Source organism: Meleagris gallopavo, chromosome 7 (assembly GCF_905368555.1).
Source record: "Meleagris gallopavo chromosome 7, MGAL_WU_HG_1.1, whole genome shotgun sequence".
NCBI lineage: Eukaryota > Metazoa > Chordata > Aves > Galliformes > Phasianidae > Meleagris > Meleagris gallopavo.
This window is the reverse complement of record NC_139410.1, coordinates 7,622,186-7,641,236: the sequence shown is the minus strand read 5'-3', so window position 1 is coordinate 7,641,236 and position 19,051 is coordinate 7,622,186. Positions and strand designations below refer to the sequence as shown.

Sequence of the window (19,051 nt, the reverse complement as noted above, 5' to 3'; positions counted from 1 at the left end):
TACTTGCCTAGGATATTTAACGAAGGCTCTATTCAGAACTCTAGCGGAGGTTTGGTTTGTCCAGTTGTGTTTGGTTTATTGGATGAGACCCAAACCACAATAAGAAGCCTGCAAGTTGCAACTAGTTTGCTCCATTGAGTGTTAATGACAACGCTTTGCTTTATTCTGCTAAATCAAATAAAATGAATTTTGCAATTAATAGCCATATATTAAACATTTAGGCATGTTTTATCAGCAGAAATAGTTCCTTCTCAGTCTGTTGAAGCAATGGTCTCTCATGGTTGCAATTATCATTTGGTTCTATTCTAGCTGCCCTGCCATAATTAGAATTGAAAGCAGTAACTTTCATGAGAGCTGATTCTCAACAGTGTTCCTTCATTCTCTGGATACACACACACACCCCTTCTTCTGCACGGTTCAACTTCCCTATGTAATTTATATCCAGATGCCACACAGTACCCCTCTGGTTCAAGAAAAAATGTAATATTTACACCTTTCATCAGCTCCCTATCTGCTGTAATCCTCTGCCTCAGTCTACGAATGTGCTGTAAGCTGCATTGGAAACACTGGTGGAAACACTGTGTGAAGTCCAGGCTGTGCTCCTGAACTTGCTTTGTGACATTCCATATCTGATAACTGGAGGGAGCAGAAAACCACTGATGACGTATGTGAATGTATGTGCAACCTTCCACACCTCAGACTTGGTTCACTGGCTCAGTGAAAATGCGAGAACAGAGGAAAAATCAAAGTAAAGAAAGGATCTCTCTTTTCCCATGTCTTGTAGTGACTGCAGCCCTTCCTTTTGCATTGAGAATGCCATGAAGATCCTGGATTAGCTCTACTAAGGGATGGTAAAACAAGAGCTTGGCCTTATTTTCCTCATTGGCTCATTTGTACCCATTTATAGTCTGAGATCAGTGGCTGCATGCATTTGTGTTACCAGACAGAAGCAGGAGCCCAAAGCTACCTTTCACAGGTAAGATTTCTGTCATGGCTAAGAGCAGTACTGTGCTCAAAAGGAGAGAAATCCTCACACCATGTGCTTAGGAACGTCCTCTTTCTCCTGGGGTTTTCTTTGGGTTATGCAGGTGTGCAGGATGTGAGTACACGTGGCTCCAGCTGCCCATTCAGAACCCATACTGAGCAGTAAATTAAATGCATTCTCAGCAGGCTGGGCAGATGACGTTGAGTGAGTGCAGACATAAGAAGAATGTCTAGCATGATCAAAAGACAGGTAATCCTCAATTCTGGGTATGCCAGTTCACATGTTTAACAGCATAGAACAAAGCAGTGTTGCAGCATGATGCTCAGACTGCACATTGTGCTTTGTAAGCAACATTTACCTGTATGGTACAGATGCTGAACAAGACTTCGATGGGAGCTCACCTTCTGAGAGATAAGCATCTCTTAGGATCCAGTCTCACACTGTTCTCCAAATCTTTTCTAGCTTGCTGCCCTAGTAGCTACACTGGTTAAGAGCTTACAAGTCATGAAGAACTCCTGGTCAAATTACAGGAAATCATTTCCTTCTGTGTTGACTTCAACGGCCATAACAAAAGTAGAGGGGGAGAGGTGTGGGCTATGGCCTTGTGCAGTGTCTCACTTTTCCCTCCTTCACTGGACATAAGCACAGTCAGCTGAGTACAGCCTCTCTTTGTGGGTAAGGTCTCAGGGTGTGTTGTCTGTTCAACTGCTCTCGTGCCTCCAGCATTACCTTCTCACCGATCTGCTTCCTTGGTTTGTGACTGTGTTTGCACCTTCCTACTAGCTTGGTTGCTATTGCTCCTGGCAACATAAATATGATCCTGGAGCTACTCAGTGGCTTCACTCTTTGCAAGACTTCCATACACACACTTATTCGTATAGAAAGTAACCTCAGTTAATACTCAGACTTCCAAGAACATCTTACACAGAGAAACCCAAGTTATTATTATTGCAGAGTACTTGTATGGCAACCAGAACTGGACACCCAAAACTACTTCCATCTCTTTTAAAAAGAGGACAGCTTCATTCCAGTGGTGGAAATGAACAGCCACACCTGAATACTGCTATGGCCTGTGCTCAGCTGAATGACAGACACTGCCCAAGAGCAGAGGAAAGGTCCATCACCAGTTGTGACCTCTAACTATACAAAGTTAAGCTTATTATCAAATTGGCATGAACAAAAGGGACAATTCTTTTGAGCCATCAGACCAGGCGTATCCACACAGGTGTTTCAGAATTGGATTTTCTTCATAAAGCTACTGCTGAGAGTCTGATGCCTCAAGGTGAACTTCCCACCCACAAAAAGGTGAATCAACACCAGTTTAAAAGACCACCCTGCAGAATTGTTTGCCATTATTTGCTATTGCCTCACATCACAAATGCTGAGCTGCTAAATTCTTGTATTTTTTCCTCTCAAGATCCTTCTATGACAGTTCGAGCTGATCTAAGCAGCAAATATGGGAACAGGATATATGCTTACAAACCAGAAGATGTTTTATCTGTAAGTAAAATGGGCACTTCACTGATTTTTTTTAAACCATCTTAAGTTTATATAAAGCAAACACAGGTAAAGGACAACTGCGTAAGAGACTTCTGGGAAATACTGGATCTATTTCTGCAGTAAAATCTGCTTCCAGCACTTTATAAACATCAAATAAGTCTAGTACAAGCATCTTCTAGGGAAAAAAAAAAATAATTGAATATTTATGACAAGTAGGGCAGTAACCTCAGCATCTGAGGGGAGAGCGTTCCTCAGCATCTGAACCTCCTCAGGTGAAAGCACCAGAACGGAAGTAGGGGCCCTCTGGCTCACTTCACTGACATTTGATCATGAATCATATCTGAACAATAACTAGATGTGGCCACCGTATCCTTATTTATTTATTTATTTTAATGCTTGTCAAACAGGAGCTGAAGCAGCGGTACTTGCAAACTGCATTCAATAAAGGAAAGGCAATGGGAGCCTACTGCCTGGCTGCAAAACTAATGATAAAGATCCCCGACAAGATCTGCATCTTTTGCATTTGCCAGCACACAGAGCTGTTCTACCCATTCACTGCTGACCACATATTGGTCAGTAAAAACAAGAACAGTTCAATTGCTGGCTTTCTAAATAAGTCCCTGTGTGACCTTTCTTCCTTCTTGGTGTTTGTATCTGTGAAACAAAAAGAGACAAGTCAAATAGACATCTGTAAGTCACTCTTTATTTTGCAAAGAACAGTTGAAAAATAAAAGATGAAAGTTTTTCCAGGCTTTGGAATTTAACCATCACAAAGCGTGGAATCACAAAACTCCATTTTTAAAAGGTGTTCCCTTTCCCCACCCTCTTTTCAATTAACTCTTCCATTGTGGAGCAATCCACAACAGTTTTAAGAAAAAAATATGCATTTTGAGCCAACATTAGAAATAATTCAAGATTGTTTTCAGTGCAGTAGCTGCTACATTACACTTCAACAAAGGCACATAACAGAATTCCCACGTCCATACTTTGTAATCCCTATCTGAATTTCTCCAAAGCTCACATCTTCAAGAGGAGATCAGAGTTATTACAAAGCAGTCAGAAGGTTAAGCTCAAAAGAGCTGTCCAGCATGGAACTGGAGGAGTTAAAGTGACAGCAAAGTTAGTGCAATGCAACAGAACAGCCTGCAAACAAAATGCTTTCTCCTCTATCTTTGTAATCAGCATATGTCATAATTTCTTGTAAACCTGGCTCAGAAGAACACTTGTTGATACGGAAGAAGGCTCTGCAAATAAGTTAGGGCAAGCAAACAGAGCTGGAAAGGAAATAAAATGGCTGCTCTCATCTCAATCAGAAAAAAAAAAAAAAAAAAAGAAAATCTATCAAAACTAGGATTTCAAGATTTGAGTACAGCATACCTACAACCAGAAATTAAGGGGGAAAAAGTTAAAATTAAAATAGCTCCTGGGTGGAAACAGCCTAAGAAAGCCCAGAAGCATCTGCTGAATTTCAAAGATATCTAAGAAAAATGAAGACTAATACACGTGGTTTTGACTCTTTTTGCTTGCTTTTGTTCATAACTAAGAACATCAGTTTTTGTCTTTAAATTGTCCTCAATACCAGAATCCTGTTCATCTACAAAAAGTAAATCAGAAGACCTTCTCACATTAGCCAAAATTTTTAACAGCCTGCTGTTTTGGCAACTTCTTCAAAATCTTCTCCACACAGATAATAGATCAAGCACAGTAGTGTCCCCAGATTAACTGCATTTGTTCACTCATTATCACAGTTTTAATTAAGGATACTTCAAGCTGTGTTTAGTAGTTACTTTTGAATATTGCTTTGCTCAATTCAAAACAGGTTTCCAGACATTTGCGCAGTTCAACAAGGCTTCATAGTGTCTCACAGCAGACTTCATTCTTACAACAGTCAATTTGCACAGGTTTCCAGCAGTGCAACGCAAGCACACTACACACCATGAGCTCTTCACTACTGCATGGAAACGCTTCTGTAACCTTCCACTATTCCATCTTCACCTTATCACTGAAAATATGCTTAGAATTTGATTACAACCAATTAATTCCATTAAGAATTCTGGTTAATTTGTCAGCACTAGTTGTACTCAAAAAATATTCTGAACCTGATGAGAAATTGGGTAATGAATACACACATGCAGTGGGGAAACACAGCATAAGTACTGTGAGCATTAAAAAAGTTTATCTAAAGATGCTGAAACATCTGCTCTTAACAAACCCTGATTTCCAGCCTCAGGGGTAAGAGAGTAAGATCTCCCATCAGTTATGAGATCCATTCTTATGAGCACTTAGTAAATGTTTCACTTAAATATTTAAGAACCTTTGATACTGAGTTCAGCTGCCAGTTGGCTGCATTTGTCCCATTCTGTGACAGAGGCTGTAAATCAACTGTGTGACACCAAGAAGAATTACTACAGATTTATGTTTATATATAAAGAGACAAAAGTAAATTCTGGTATCGTTAGTAATCTCAATGATCAGGGAAGAAAAAGTAACTTCTAGAAAGAGACATCTAAGACTGCACTCTAAAACGCAGCTAACTTTGTGGTGATGGTGCATCAGCATCTGACAAAAGAAGCATTTAAGGTGGTTACAAAACAGTCATCGAAAGGTAATACAATATATTAATCAGTTTTCTCATGGATAAAGTGCATTTATCTAACCTGAGAATAAGTACCACATCAATTAAGGGATGCTGAAGCTCTTCCTCAGAGAGATTAGAAGCAGATCAGAGTTAACCCAAATCCTATATCCAGTTTGTCTTGGTGATTCCTGATGGTTCTCTGAGCACAAGCATCCCTCTTGCTGGTCCAGTTGAGGCACTCACATGTAGCACATTGTGCTATGTTCTGCTCAGCAAATCATCTCCTAGTGCTATCTGAAAACTCCCACGTTGATGGAAAGAGCCACTTCTGGTTTACGATGCTTAATATTCAGTTTTTCCTCAGATAGAACATGGTCCTGGGAGCGTTCAGCTTGCTGACTATTAAAAAAAAAAAAAAAAAGAAAGAAAGAAAATGCCTGAAACTAATATTGAACCTTAGCAACAAGAGCAGCATGAGCCACCTGGACTGGAATCTGGTTTCTACTACAGTATAAGAACAACAGTGAGCTCCCAAAAAGGGACACCACAGCAGTGCAGCAATTTTTCATCTCCTGAGGCAGTGTCAAATTTCCCAGCGTGTTGCAAACCAAAAAAATGCTCAAAGCAGGCATGTGGCACTTAAAGGCACAAGTCTGAGTTATATCAGCACTTCTCTTGGCACTGCCAGAACTGTGCACTACAGCAGCAGTCTGCTAGCAGTGCCCCAGAAGTTCTCCAGTTTTTGTATTTTGAAAGAAGAATAAATGTAAACAGGCAATACCTTTTCTTTTTCTCTAATGCAAGCTGCCTTTGCTTCTGTTTTCCAACATCATCTCTCACTGTGCTGAAATCCTTACTGTCATCAAGGAGAAGATTCTGTTGTCAAAAGGGATTCAGTGAATTAGCTTATTTCCATCTGCCAAAACTACTTCCCACATGACATTCTGTTTAAGAAACTAATTTTCAGTCTATTTCTTCTAATTTTACAATGATTTCTAGTTAAATGCAGACAACTTAAAAAGGCAAGACAACCAAAATTTTTCAGCTCCTTCTCTGGTTTTGTATTTAACAGTGAGTTAGATTTTTCTCAGTAACCTAATGCATCAGCATAGAACACCACACTTCTAGTAAACTGCTTTAAAATCCAGAGAAGTATTTTCTTTTGGATATTTCCTAAATAAGTTTTATTGCCAATTCCAAGCTCAATATCCTACAGCTTTATTCTTTTTTAAAATCTGTAAATAGATCAGCAATAATGATTTTGAAAAATGTAATGGATTTAAATTTAGAATGTATTTTGTTCAATGGCTGCTGCTCTCGAATTTTATTCTGAGTTGGAAGAAAAACCCAGCTGATAAAATAAGGGCAAGAAAAATTCAGTTTCTTGTGGATAATGCTCAAATACAAAGCAGAATAGGAGGGGGAACGGCTGCTTATGAGGGTGATAGTGATAGGACAAGGGGGAATGGTTTTAAACTGAGACAGGGGAGATTTAGGTTAGATATTAGGAGGAAGTTTTTCACACAGAGGGTGGTGAGGCACTGGAACAGGTTGCCCAAGGAGGCTGTGGATGCCCCATCCCTGGAGACATTCAAGGCCAGGCTGGATGTGGCTCTGGGCAGCCTGGTCTGGTGATTGGTGACCCTGCACATAGCAGGGGGTTGGAACTGGATGAGCATTGTGGTCCTTTTCAACCCAGGCCATTCTAGGATTTTATGATTCTTGCACTCAGAGCACTGCAGGAGAACCTGTGAAGCAATGCCCTCTAGTGCCAGTAGCAGGATATAAGGGGAGAAGCATGAAGCTTTCAACTGACTGCGTAAGAACAGGAGGAAGAAAAAAAAAAAAACAACAAAGAAAAATCAAAATGTATCAGTAGCAATGCATTTCCCCTCTCCATAGAGCATTCTGTCAGATTCACACCCCAACCTTTTCACACAGATGTAGCAGGATCCAGGAAAACCAGGAAGAGATTTGTTTACTGCAGAGGCAAAGATTTCCAAACCTAACACTTGTACAAAAATTAAAGCCAAGTTAATTTACCTTCACCCCAATGATATCTCCATCTTTTAGGTGATAAGGAGCTGACTGTAAACTCTCCTGTTTTTTCTTCCGTTTTCTCTTCGAAATTTGCTGGGTCTGAATAAAATCAAAGCAGAACAGTAACATATGGCAGATTTCAGAAACCTGCTTACACTGATTTTTGTTGGCAGTTTCTAAGGGTGGAGGGTCCCCACTGACTATTCTTCAAAGTCTTATTGTCATGCAAATCAACTATCCATTTTGCTTTCTGTAGCCCCCCTGAGAAAAAACATCCTCATCTTTCCTTTCCCACACCTCCTCTTGCAGTTCACCTCCATAAAGCTCAGTAAATGACACTGTAATCAGCAGTGACCCTCAGCCATGGGATCTCCTGCACAGCAAAGAGAAGCAACGCTCTCACTGTTACTTCTGCAGATGTCTGTCATTTCCACTGTATAACTGCAAAAGACTGAAATATTTGGGCAAGTTATACACGTTTTTCTGCCTACACAAGGAAATACAGTAACACAGTAAAAGCCATTATAAAAAGAGTGGCTTGTCTTGTGCCAACCAGACTGCCCTCTGAATCAGGTGAAAGTCTGCTGTCTCGTGGGGTAATCAACAATCACAACATTTTTATCTGTGATCTCATGAAGACCTAAACTAGTTCTTGAAGAAGCAAACCACCTCCACCAGATTTACCTCACAGATCATGTTGAAGGGATTTAAGGCTGTGCATTCAAACATGTATGTTGAAGAACTGCAGCACAAACCAAAGTGTACATTTCTCAACACAGCTGTTGCATTCTGTCATTCCGGATCTTACCCAGCTAGATATTGGCAGCCACTCAAATTTTTCAGGGAAGTATTTGGCTATTTCAATTTTATCTACAGGGAGACAATAGTGAGAAGCCACTCTTTGCCTCAGTGCCCAGGTAGTGCATTCTTTGGAGATATTCCACACCAAATCCATGGGGTTATAGTAGTCCCTTTTCCCCGGTATGCCCATCTGTACTCGAAGCAGCAATTCATGCGGGCTGTCATCAGAAAGAGAAAAATAAACAACCCTTGTGAACCTTGCACTTGGAATCCAGAATTCCTAGTTTTCACCCCAACTGACCCTCGTTTGTTTTTAAACAACAGCTCTATCAGAGGAAAATAAAAATAGGCTCCAAAGTATTCATGCATAGAGACATCTGTTATAGTGATATTTAAGTAACAAGCTGCTAGATTAAAGTCTCATCTCAACTATATAGGAGTAAGAAATAAGTATCTTCAAGAACTTACCTCAAGTTCTCTTCTTTCTGCAAAGGTTCTATGCAGATTTCCACTCTGGCACCCAGCTTATATTCACTGAAAATAAAAAGATGATACAAATCTTCCGTTGCGTGCTCTAAATTCACAAATAGAAAAATCATAGTTCTAGTCAAGTAGACCTGTGCTGAACTGAAAAACTAAAGCAAGACACTATAGCAACAAAAAGCTTAAAAAAATGCCAAAATTACATTTTAAAACACTTAAAAGTTTAGCATAATAAACATGATATGAGCTACTTATGCTCCTGCCTCCCCATTCTACAGCATTTGAGTTGACAAAAGTGCTTGTCAAAAAACTGAAATAATCAGAAAAGGGTTTTAGTGGACTGAGCTGATTCATTTCTGCACCAATCCATCACGCAATCCAACCGACAGTCAGCCTGTTGCAATGCTACTTGAGCGTTTTAGTACAGAACCTACCTGAGTTGCTGCTTGTTGTGTCGTAGCAGCCTGCCTGGGCGCCTGTTTTCCACTGTCCAGGCTCTGAGAAACGTGGGCAGTGGGATAACGTGCTCTGGGCACTGTGGTAAGGTCAGAGCCTGAAAAACCAAATAGTTCTTCAATAATTTTAGAGGCCAGTCTGCTTGGAAAACAATAAAAGAAAAAGGACTGCTTCTCATTGCTAGACTGAAGCAATTAGAAACAGGGCAAGGCATTTAGATTTATTCCAGTTAGTGACTCACAGGTAGTGAGTATGACCAACATCTGCTTTTCAACCTCACAGTGAGTCGGACTTCACTCCCTCCCAACATTTCTAAATTTACCATAAGTTTCTTAAGTATTCAATTTCTTTTTTTAACCAAAGTTTGTATCATTGGGAGGGAATGAGGCTGGAAGAATCTCTAGCACAACCTCCAGCCAAGTGCTGGAAAAGCTCCTTTCAAATCATACTGAGCACACAATATTGTTTCCACGCCAAGACAAATCTTGTTCATGAGATGCAAACAGGCAGTTTTTCTTATCAGCAGTTTGGATGAGACTGTGAAAATGAAGTTGTACCCAATATGGAAAGTACTGGTATCAGAATCAGAAGAATCCTTTCCCACACTGTTAAGTAGAGTAACCCACCAGCTAAATAACAGATGAGCTTTATGATAGGTTTTCTTTTTAATTATTCTCTATTAAGCAGTTGTTTTATTTTCTTTTGCTGGGTTTTGTTAGTTTGTTTTTTGTAGGTTTTTGTTATTGTTCCTTTAAGTGTATTACATTCATAATTTTCTGGTTTAAAAAAAAAAAAAAAAAGCATTAAAAGGCACCTTAGTTTCTGGCTGAAGAAACTAAGCTATACCTTCCTGAGTGACAAACATGACTTTCTGTGCATCAAAAGCAACTCTTTATTCATTAGGTTCAACATACAAAAAACACGCAAAGAACTGATACAAGAACAATGTGGAAATGGAAAGGGCTTTGTAGGAAGTGCTTGTATATGCGTGCTTGTCATGAATAATTTTTACATTGTGAAATAAAAATACTGCTGCAAGCCAAAATTCCAGATGAAGTGCAAGAAGGCTTTTGCAGCTCAGGACACATGACAGGTAGAATGGCAACTGCAGGGAACATACTAAGGAATTATCTGAGCTACATGCTCAAGCTGCCTCTTGGTACTTACCACTGAACATGGCATATAAGCAAATGCCATATCAGAACATACTGGAGACAAGGGAAAAGGAAATAAAAAATATGTATTAATATAGTTCAATGAATCACAGTGTCGCTGTACATTTCCAACACAGGAGAACATCTAACCTGCATCTTCAGATCTTCCAAAGAAGATTCGCCTGCTATTTCTGTAATGCCAGCATAGCACAGATCCATGTCTGCTTGGATGTATTCTGGTGAATCTTCAGATGGGGGCAGGAGGAGAAGAGGGAGAAAGAAAGAGACAATCGAAAAATGAATATGACTTCACACGTTTTCCTAAGAAATAATTCAACTGTAGGTGAGATTTCACTTAGAGACTCTTAGATATTTGAAGGTAGTTTAAGAAAACCTAATGTACAGTTGATAAAATACACTGCTAGCTGTCAAACAGGAAAAATTTTAGATGAATTCTACACTGTGAAATGAAGACCAGTTACTCAAATTCATAGTTATTATTAATTAGTGGCCCTGACTCTGAAACGCAGAGTATGTTGAAACATTACCTACGCTATCAAAACAAACATGGGAAGAAGTCAAACTCTGAAAAAAATTAATGAGAAAAGGAGAGAAAAAAAAATCCAAAAACCAAAACAACCAAATTTATTGCTCTGCAACACAGCTCAGTAGTAAAGGAAGAGTTTTATTTTTTCTGCAGAATGGAAAATTGTTTTTCCTTTTCCAATTTGCAGGTTTCGCCAATTGTCTTTTGTCTTCCTTCTCTACCCCTTACTTGATTTTCTTCCTTGAGCTGTTGGTTTTTGTTGTTGTTTTTTTTTTTTTTTTTTTCTTCTAAGGATCAAAAAAACAGAATACTGAATATAATGTCTGTTATTCAAGGTAGGATTTACTTATCACTCATCCTACAGCTTCTCCAAAAGCAATATATCCTGATGAGTTAGATGTGACATTAAGAGTGTGACATTTGAAGCCAATCACCTGCATTCTCCTTGAGTTGCTGCCTTACAATACTGCCACTGACTGAAGTATGGGGAAGGAATTTGTTTTGCTGGCAGGTAAACAGCCTGGACTGGTAAACAGAAAATTGTCCTTGACCAAATACAGCCATGAAACACGAACAGTCCTAGCTTAATAAAAAAAATGGTGTCTGTCTCCCACATGGTTTCTTTCACCACAAACCTGCTGAAACTCGTACAGTTGCTCACGGGCCTCAGAAGCATTTTAAAGCTTTAGAATAAAATTAAGGTTTTGACTCAAAGCCCTCAGTGCTATCACAGGCAATACAATTCCTTTTTAAAAGGCTAATCAAGCTCACTCACCTCCTGCAGGAGACACTTGCAAAGCATCCATCTTGCAGGTCATCCCATTCACCTGGTCTCGTGCCTTCTCTTCATGTTTTGTTTGACTCGAAGACTTCAACCACCAAATAGGTATTTTCAAGAAACCCTGAGAAGTGAACACAAAGTGCCAGATAGCCTATGTGTTCCAATGCAAATTACACTCTTTACAGGGAGAAAGAAAAAAAACCTCAATCACAGGGTCATGAAGGTTGGAAAAGACGACCCAGATCACCTAGTCCAACCATCAGCCCAACTCTGAGCTTTTGTAAAGGCACGGGCATCCTTTATAAACATAATATTTGGTGACAAAAAAGTCTAGCCTCATATCACATACTGTCACCACCCTGCTCTGCCATCGTGGCATCTACTGTTACAGATCAACTGAATGACACTTGTCTGGTGATCTGGACATAGATACAACTTTGTCAGAGGAAGCTGGATTCATTCAACAGCAGTGCAGGGATCTCTGCTGCCTGCCCAGAGCTCCCTGCAGCCTTTTAGGCTTCTGTTCCAACTTCCTTCCAACAGCCTGTATCACCCAAGGTTTGCTAACACAGAAACCTTACCTGACTACTTCTGACTGGAGGGTCCTCCAATCTCAAAACACAACCCTCAGCACAAAATCTGACATAAAAGTTACTTAATAAAAAAAAATAATAATAATAATAACATTTTGTGAGGAAATAGTAGTGTAAGATTTGTGCCTTCACAAGAACCTTGCATGCCAGAAATACAGATTTCCTCTGGATCTGTCAACGCTGACACACTCCTAAGCAAAAAAGTGAAATGAGCAAAACTTTTACTACAGGAATTGAGAGAGTATAGACAGACTAGGAACATTATAAGTGTTAATTTAAATAAAAAACAGTTATATATATTTACCATTATTCATTATCTTTGACTAAAAATATTACAGCTGAAAAATTCTGAAATAATCAAAAGAAGAAATTACTTTCATGCTCAAGTTTCCAGATTGTCAGCTGTCAGCTGACTAAAGAACACAATCACCCTGCTTTTACCTTCGGTGGAAGCTTTCCTTCAGTTACAACCAAAGTATCTCCTCTGCAAACATTAAGTTCCTTCAAAGTAGCATTCTGCAGGAAGAGAAAGCACAGTGTACTTGGCAGCTTGCATGTTCTCATGCTTTGTTTCCTAAAGCATGACTTATTTAATTTTTGTGCCATGCATGCAAAATATTCAAGGTGTTTTACTTTTCTGCATTCACTACATGGAGTCAACTTTGCAACAGGACACATTATACATCTATAGCAGCCTGCTATCCTTTTGAGCTCCTTCACATCTTACCAATTAACACCTCATTTTTTGTTTGTAGATACAAGCATCCTCAATGCATGCTAATCCCACACCTTAGGTAAATGTAGCTTACTAACAGTCTCTGAAAACAGGAGGCAGTGCATATGTTTCCCATTTAAATCTATGGTTAAAATGGCTTTATATAATCATGTGAAAACAAAACACTGGGTTGAGTAACACAGCACACACCAAAACACCACTCAGACTTCCTCATCAGAAAAAATCTCTACAGAAAAAGTGGAATAAATAAGGTATATACGATTCAAGTCAAAACTAAGATCCTCCTACTTCTTGACTTAAAGCTTCTCCTGCTTCAAAGCACCAGTCCATCCTTCTCAAATGCCAGCTGTCACCTACAAACAACAAAAATAACCCCATGGAAAACTAATGAGTCAGTAACAGTATTTCAAGGGGGGAAAAAAAAAAAAAAGCGCACAGGAAACCCACAGACTCTCAGCAGTGACTGTTCAGGCTGTTTGGCTTCTTTGTGTGTTTTAAAACACCACTCTGATTAACCGAATCAAGTGCCACCTTCACATCCCTCCCCAAACCCTAAAAATACCCTTTGGTGTTCAGACTTAAGATATAAAGGTAACTCCTTACCTACCTACATTTCCTTTCTTTAACTCGTGAAAATACTCTTTATTCTTTGCAGGGTACATATCTGACTTTCCTAACCAAACAAAAGCTCACAAATCACTTCCGTGGAGAAAAGGCTTACCTTGGGGTCACTTGAAGTGAAGTCTGACATTTCTTTGAGAGCAGCCAGATTGCAAATCTCTACACACAGCCAAATTTAATTTTTCAAAAATGGCAATTTAAAAGAAAGCAATGAAAACAGGACCATTGTTTCTTGGCAGTTAACTACACCACAGGGAAATAAAGGTTAAGTTTATATTTTCAAGACATCATTATCTCCTCCACTCATGTGTACATGTACACAAGAGCAAAATGCTTCATTTTCTCTTGGACTGCTCAGTGTATTCTGACAGTAACATGTTTCAGGAGTACACTTATGCTTTATGGTGTATGGTTCAATTTGCAGCCATCACTCCACCATAAGATGTTCAGCACTCAATGAGTGCTTAGTATTGAAGATGGGAGAAATTGCCACTCCAAGATCCCATCAGCATCAACAGAAGGATGTACAACTAGGAAATCCCAGTGTGATGCTGGTGCTGTCTGCCTCTCTTCTTTAAACCTCATGCAAAAGGTCAGTGACAAGAATTCCTACCATCAGATTCCAAAGCAATGCTCAAACTGTGATCTCATTTTATTAACTTATTTTTGCCAAGTGACCTAAGAATGTCTTTTTCCTTAAGAAGTTAATCTCACGCAATGACTGCAATAGGAAACAGCCAAACACCTCCACCTGCATGTGCACCCAAATGAGCAGCCCACAAAATGTGGGCTTTGCCATATCTCAATTACATATAAAGCTGGAAACTCCACTGTCAGTTTTTATCAGAGAAAAACCTGCAAGTTTGTAATTTTTTCCTCCCCCTTCCTCACATTACAGTGACAAATGAGTGACCATAACAAACTTATTATTTTTTAACATAGCAAGAACTGTCTTACAATTATGGAAATGGCTTAAAATAAGTCGTTAAATAACAATATAATACAACTAACCTGATAATCCAGATTTTTCCAGCATTAAATTTAGACACTAAAAAAAAAAAAAGTGTTGGGACTTGTTGTAGTGCACAGAAAATAAAGTTTTCAGCAAATCAGCACTAGAATTTTCTAACGTAAAAAATATCCAGAGTAATTAATTCTTGTTCAACTCCTACACTTACATAGACACAGAGTATTTGAGCTACATATTAAACCTTTTAAGATGATTATCTAATTTCCAGCCTGTATACATCCTATCATCCTTTACAAATCATGCTAATACTGTCTTTGCCTGATGGAAGATACAAAGTTCTACTGCTCATTGGCATCTTCTTGGATTTTTCTGTTTTAACTGTGAAGTATTACTTGGTGAAAGTTAAAAGCAATCTTCCCCATTGGTCTTCTAGAGCTGAAACACTGCCTTTGACTTAGTGCCTTAGTTGAAGTGACACGTGGGTATGAAGCAAAGTTCCCTATAAGCAGCAGACCTGACACAATCATGAAAAAAGCTTTTAAGAGAATCAGGACTTACTTCTTTCACAGAGGCAGTCTCTTCCACAACAATTTCCATCTCAGGGCTTGTAAAGTGGTCACGTTCAATAATAAAATATAAAAAGAGCTAAAAATGCAAGTATAAACTGTTCAGAATACATACTGAAATACAGACATACTGTGAAACAGCTCTCCCTACTGCATGCAGTTACTGTACCCAATACCAGCTATTACACGCCAGCCATCAGTTAAACAGCACTGAAGCTACTTTTGGCTACACCAAACAATGTAAGCAATCTAGAGGAGCACATGCGATCAGGTGAGCTTCATAAACCAGATGTGCACATGCTTAGCATGCTGCAAACAAAAGAGTAGCCTGCTGGCTGTACTTTGACACTTTGATCTTTAGATCTTCAGAAATACACATGGGTATTTTTTCCTCCTCCATACTGTAAATATGCAGACATAAAACTTAGCATCTCTCTTTTTTTACTCTATGCTCTTTAGAGAAGTATATAGCATCAGATCATGGACAACTGCAAACAGACTCATGATAAGTGATCTACTGTTAGTCAAACGAGCCATATTAACTGTTGACATTTATGCTCTTGGCCTTTTGCAACTGAGCTAAGTGGTGCAAACTTTCTTGCCAGTACATAAATTCAGCAAGCACTTTTTCCCCCCCATGGTGATTACTACAACCATTCTAAAGACGAAAAGAGGACCACATGAAATACTGGGAAATGTAAACAAAGCACAAAAGCAAAGTCCAGTCTCTTTTCAGTCACTGTTCTGTTATACCTGAGTGGAAGTTGGAGCTTTTCCACGACACAACCCTAGCAAGCTTCCCATTTTCAGTTCTGCCTCCTTGACAGTATAATCCTCAGGCACTTCAGGAAGAGGAAAATAAGGAAATCATCATAAATTGCTGCTTAGTGAAAATACCCATTCACTCTGCTCTTTAGACAAAGATAAAAATGTTCAGTGACATTTAGACAACTCATTCTTCTGCTTACACTAAATCCATAAGCCTTCTATGACTAGAGTATACCTGTATAAAGGTACCTTCCCAGCCACCTCTTGATATACGATGAGAAGAACTTAGATTGAAATGGACACTTGCAGGTTATCTGGCCCAAATCTATGCCCAAACCTTGGTCTCCTGGTAGTACTTAGCTAACAAAATATATCAGAAAAATAGAAATACAGAAAATATTTACCTGCAAACATAAAGTTGATCCACTCAATTTCTTATTGCTCCCCCAACAATGAGAAAAGCAATGCTGGAGCTTCTAATCTGCTGAACACAGGCCCTCAGGAAATCAGTTATATAGCGACAGAGATGCTATATGCTCATCTAAATCAAAAACTACATTGTGGCACAAATACGTTCCTCCACTCTTGTGAAAGCAGAATTCCAAGCATTACTCTGTTTGACACAGCACAGACACAAGCTATTTTCTCACAATGAATAGGAGCATAACAGTGCTTGCTCCACCACTACAATACTCAAGTCCACTGCTCCAGCTGCACTGAAATCCAGTAACCCAACCTCATCTATCACTACTCTAACAAATGTAGTTAGTCCATTTTGTTTCAAGAAACAGAAAAATGTGGAACAAGGACTCTGTTTTCTGAACATCCATAAAGCTGCTCTGTAACGTATCTGTTCTCTAATGTATTAGCTATCATTCACACCAGATCATTAATAAACTTGGCAGTTTATAAAACAAGCACAGAGAACAGAAGTTTATTAATCCCCAAAGCCTTGAAGAATACAGCCAGTGGTCAATAAACAACAGCAGGTATGCTGATAGATATTGCTCACTGGGCATGAAAGTAATAAAAGCAAGTTGAATATTTAACACCTAGTTGTTTATTGGTACTGTTAGTAAACAGTAAAACTGGAAAAGAGAAAACAACTGCTATGGTTAAGTTTGGAAATTAACAGAGGGAAGCTTCATGTCTCCCAGTTTAACTTATGGAACGACACCAAAATAAGTATATAAATTTACCTGGAGAGAGAAGTTTCCCATTTCTGCTAACAGGTCTAAGACAGCTTTCACTTGCTGCAATGGAAAGGGGTGGGGAAGAGAGGTAGGTGTGTAAGTAATTCAAATCATAGTAAATTTGGCTTAGAGGCTCAGACAGGTAACATATTTAAGACAACAATGAGTTTCACTCAGAGGCCTCTGGATGGAGATATTACATCAATAGGAGTTAAATTTCATGAACAGCTTCAGTATTTATCCCTTCTGTGGAAGACTACTTTCTCTTTGAAGCCACCTTTTAGCCACAATGAGTAAAACACTGTGAAACTGGCCAAGTTTTTTCCAAAGAAAAAGGCATCAACAAAAGCTTTAAAAGAAAGACAATTTTTATGTCAAAGAAAATGAATGAAGAAAAATCCATTTTCAATGTAAAACTTCAATAAGATTACATGACTACTCTGATTCAAATAGCTTCTGGAAAATTAAAATGTATTTTCATCAAGACTTGCGCTGTTGTTTTTTTTTTTTGTTTGTTTTTAAAGCTTGGAAAAAGATTTTACATAGAATTACAAGATTCTAAATCTTTCACACCCTCTTTCCAAAAAGTCTAGTAATCACTTCACAGCACTGGATTTGCTGTCTTAAGCTGTCTGACAGAATAAGGAAGAATACAGTTAATGATAAGGCTTGAAGGGGATTTTATCAACATCTATAAATACCTGAAGGAAGAGTGTAAAAAGTACAGAGCCAGGCTCCTGTCAGAGGCGCCCAGTGCCAGGACCAGAGGCACTAGGCACAGACTGGAGCACAGGAGTTTCCTTATGCCCATCAGGCAGCACTTGTATGCTGTGCAGGAAGCTGAGCACTAACACAGGTTGCCCAGAGGGGCAGTGGGATCTCCTCCCTAGAGGTCTCCAGAGCCACCTGAACACGGTGCTGGGCATCCTGCTGGAGTAGGGCTTGGGCTCCTGCCAACCCCAACCATACTGTGAGTCTGTGAAATTTCAGCATGACCAGATTTTTAAGTAAATCCGTTGAACACTCACCTAGCTCCTCCTCTAGCTGTAGCTCGTGTATTGCTTTCATCTTGATATCTGACATCACCTAAAAGAAAGCAACATTAACACTTCTGAACAAAAAAGCCAGTTACACATCTACTATTCAAATGCCAGTTCACAAAAGGCAGACTTCAGAGTTACATTCTTACTCCTGCTAATATTATACACAGCTAAAAATATATTTCTTATTAATACATAAAAATATGATACCTGTACATCTATTATATGTAACATACTCAAGGAAAAACGTCTCATGAACAGAATTCCAAGGAAAAGAAAACAGTCTTTAAATTTTCCCATTTATGAAACTAACATTTTGAAAATATTTATTTTACACTTGGTACTAAGCAGGACTTCATTCTGTAACAGGCAATAATCTAAAAGCAGAAAAGGTACCAAGGAAACTATCTCTTGGGAAAAACAGATTTTTTCTCCTTATCCTGCATCTTTCAATGCAGGAAATATATATTATAAATATATATTATATGCAGGAAATAATATTTTTCTCCTCTCAGGATATGTTTACTAGCATGGTTTCAAACGTGCACTTACAGGATGGTCCAAAAAGATTAACACAGTAACTGTGCTGTTTTCAGTTACCAGTGCTGTGTTGGTGCAAGCTTCAGGCTACTGTCTCACAGAGAAACATCAGCTCAAATGCTAAATCCAATCCTCATTAACTGGCCCACCTTCTCTGGCAAAAACTTATCAAGGCAACATCCAGTGTTACATCCTAGACGATCAAACTTCTTACTGTTTCAATTGTGGCAGTAATTTTAACATGTTTCTCTTCATCATCCGTTCCACAGAAGTTTTTCACCTGGAGCCAGCTGATGTCGTATGTAAAAGCAGACAAATTACCACTTGAAATATTCACCAAGCTGTAAAAGTGACCAGTGCAAAGGTAGTCAAAGACAGTAAAACTGTATCTTATCTGGGCTAGATTGATAAATATCAAACTAAACTAAATCAACAGTGCTTAGGTCACTAAGAGTGGCAGCTTCAGGTACAATCCAGTCACCATTAGGCTCACTTAAATTAACCTGGAAAAACTGTTTTGGTAACTGTCTTTCAATGGAAACTGAGCTTCTGATGGTAATTCAGAGTCCAAGTCACTTTGTGAGACTAGACTTAAACCTTCTGGAAAGATACTAATAAAGCAGGCTAAGTCATAACTAAAATTTGAGACTTTGTCTGTGGATCTGCTACTACAGAGAAACAGGTTTTTTTTTTTTTCCT

At 38.9% G+C, this 19,051-nt stretch overlaps 1 protein-coding gene across 10 annotated transcripts in view; it reads right to left on the bottom strand.

The window, feature by feature from the left end:
* Positions 1-3,168: 3,168 nt before the first annotated feature.
* USP40 (ubiquitin specific peptidase 40) overlaps positions 3,169-19,051 on the bottom strand; it is a 34,179-nt gene continuing 18,296 nt past the window's right edge. For 5 of the 10 annotated variants that reach the window (XM_085227946.1, XM_085227944.1, XM_085227945.1 and 2 more), the window contains 16 exons: positions 18,567-18,693; positions 17,801-17,858; positions 16,779-16,832; positions 15,565-15,653; positions 14,804-14,890; positions 14,287-14,323; positions 12,943-13,007; positions 12,360-12,434; positions 11,320-11,446; positions 10,148-10,242; positions 8,822-8,940; positions 8,373-8,438; positions 7,912-8,122; positions 7,107-7,202; positions 5,845-5,939; positions 3,169-5,462 (listed from right to left, as the gene is read on the bottom strand). In XM_085227946.1, the coding sequence (XP_085084072.1) occupies positions 5,354-5,462; positions 5,845-5,939; positions 7,107-7,202; positions 7,912-8,122; positions 8,373-8,438; positions 8,822-8,940; positions 10,148-10,242; positions 11,320-11,446; positions 12,360-12,434; positions 12,943-13,007; positions 14,287-14,323; positions 14,804-14,890; positions 15,565-15,653; positions 16,779-16,832; positions 17,801-17,858; positions 18,567-18,693 (1,510 nt within the window). In that variant the 3' untranslated portion in view covers positions 3,169-5,353. Of the gene's footprint in view, positions 5,463-5,844; positions 5,940-7,106; positions 7,203-7,787; positions 8,123-8,372; positions 8,439-8,821; positions 8,941-10,010; positions 10,052-10,147; positions 10,243-11,319; positions 11,447-12,359; positions 12,435-12,942; positions 13,008-14,286; positions 14,324-14,803; positions 14,891-15,564; positions 15,654-16,778; positions 16,833-17,800; positions 17,859-18,566; positions 18,694-19,051 lie in introns of those variants that run through there. The other 5 variants (XR_014884333.1, XM_085227947.1, XR_014884334.1 and 2 more) reach the window with 5 other exon arrangements.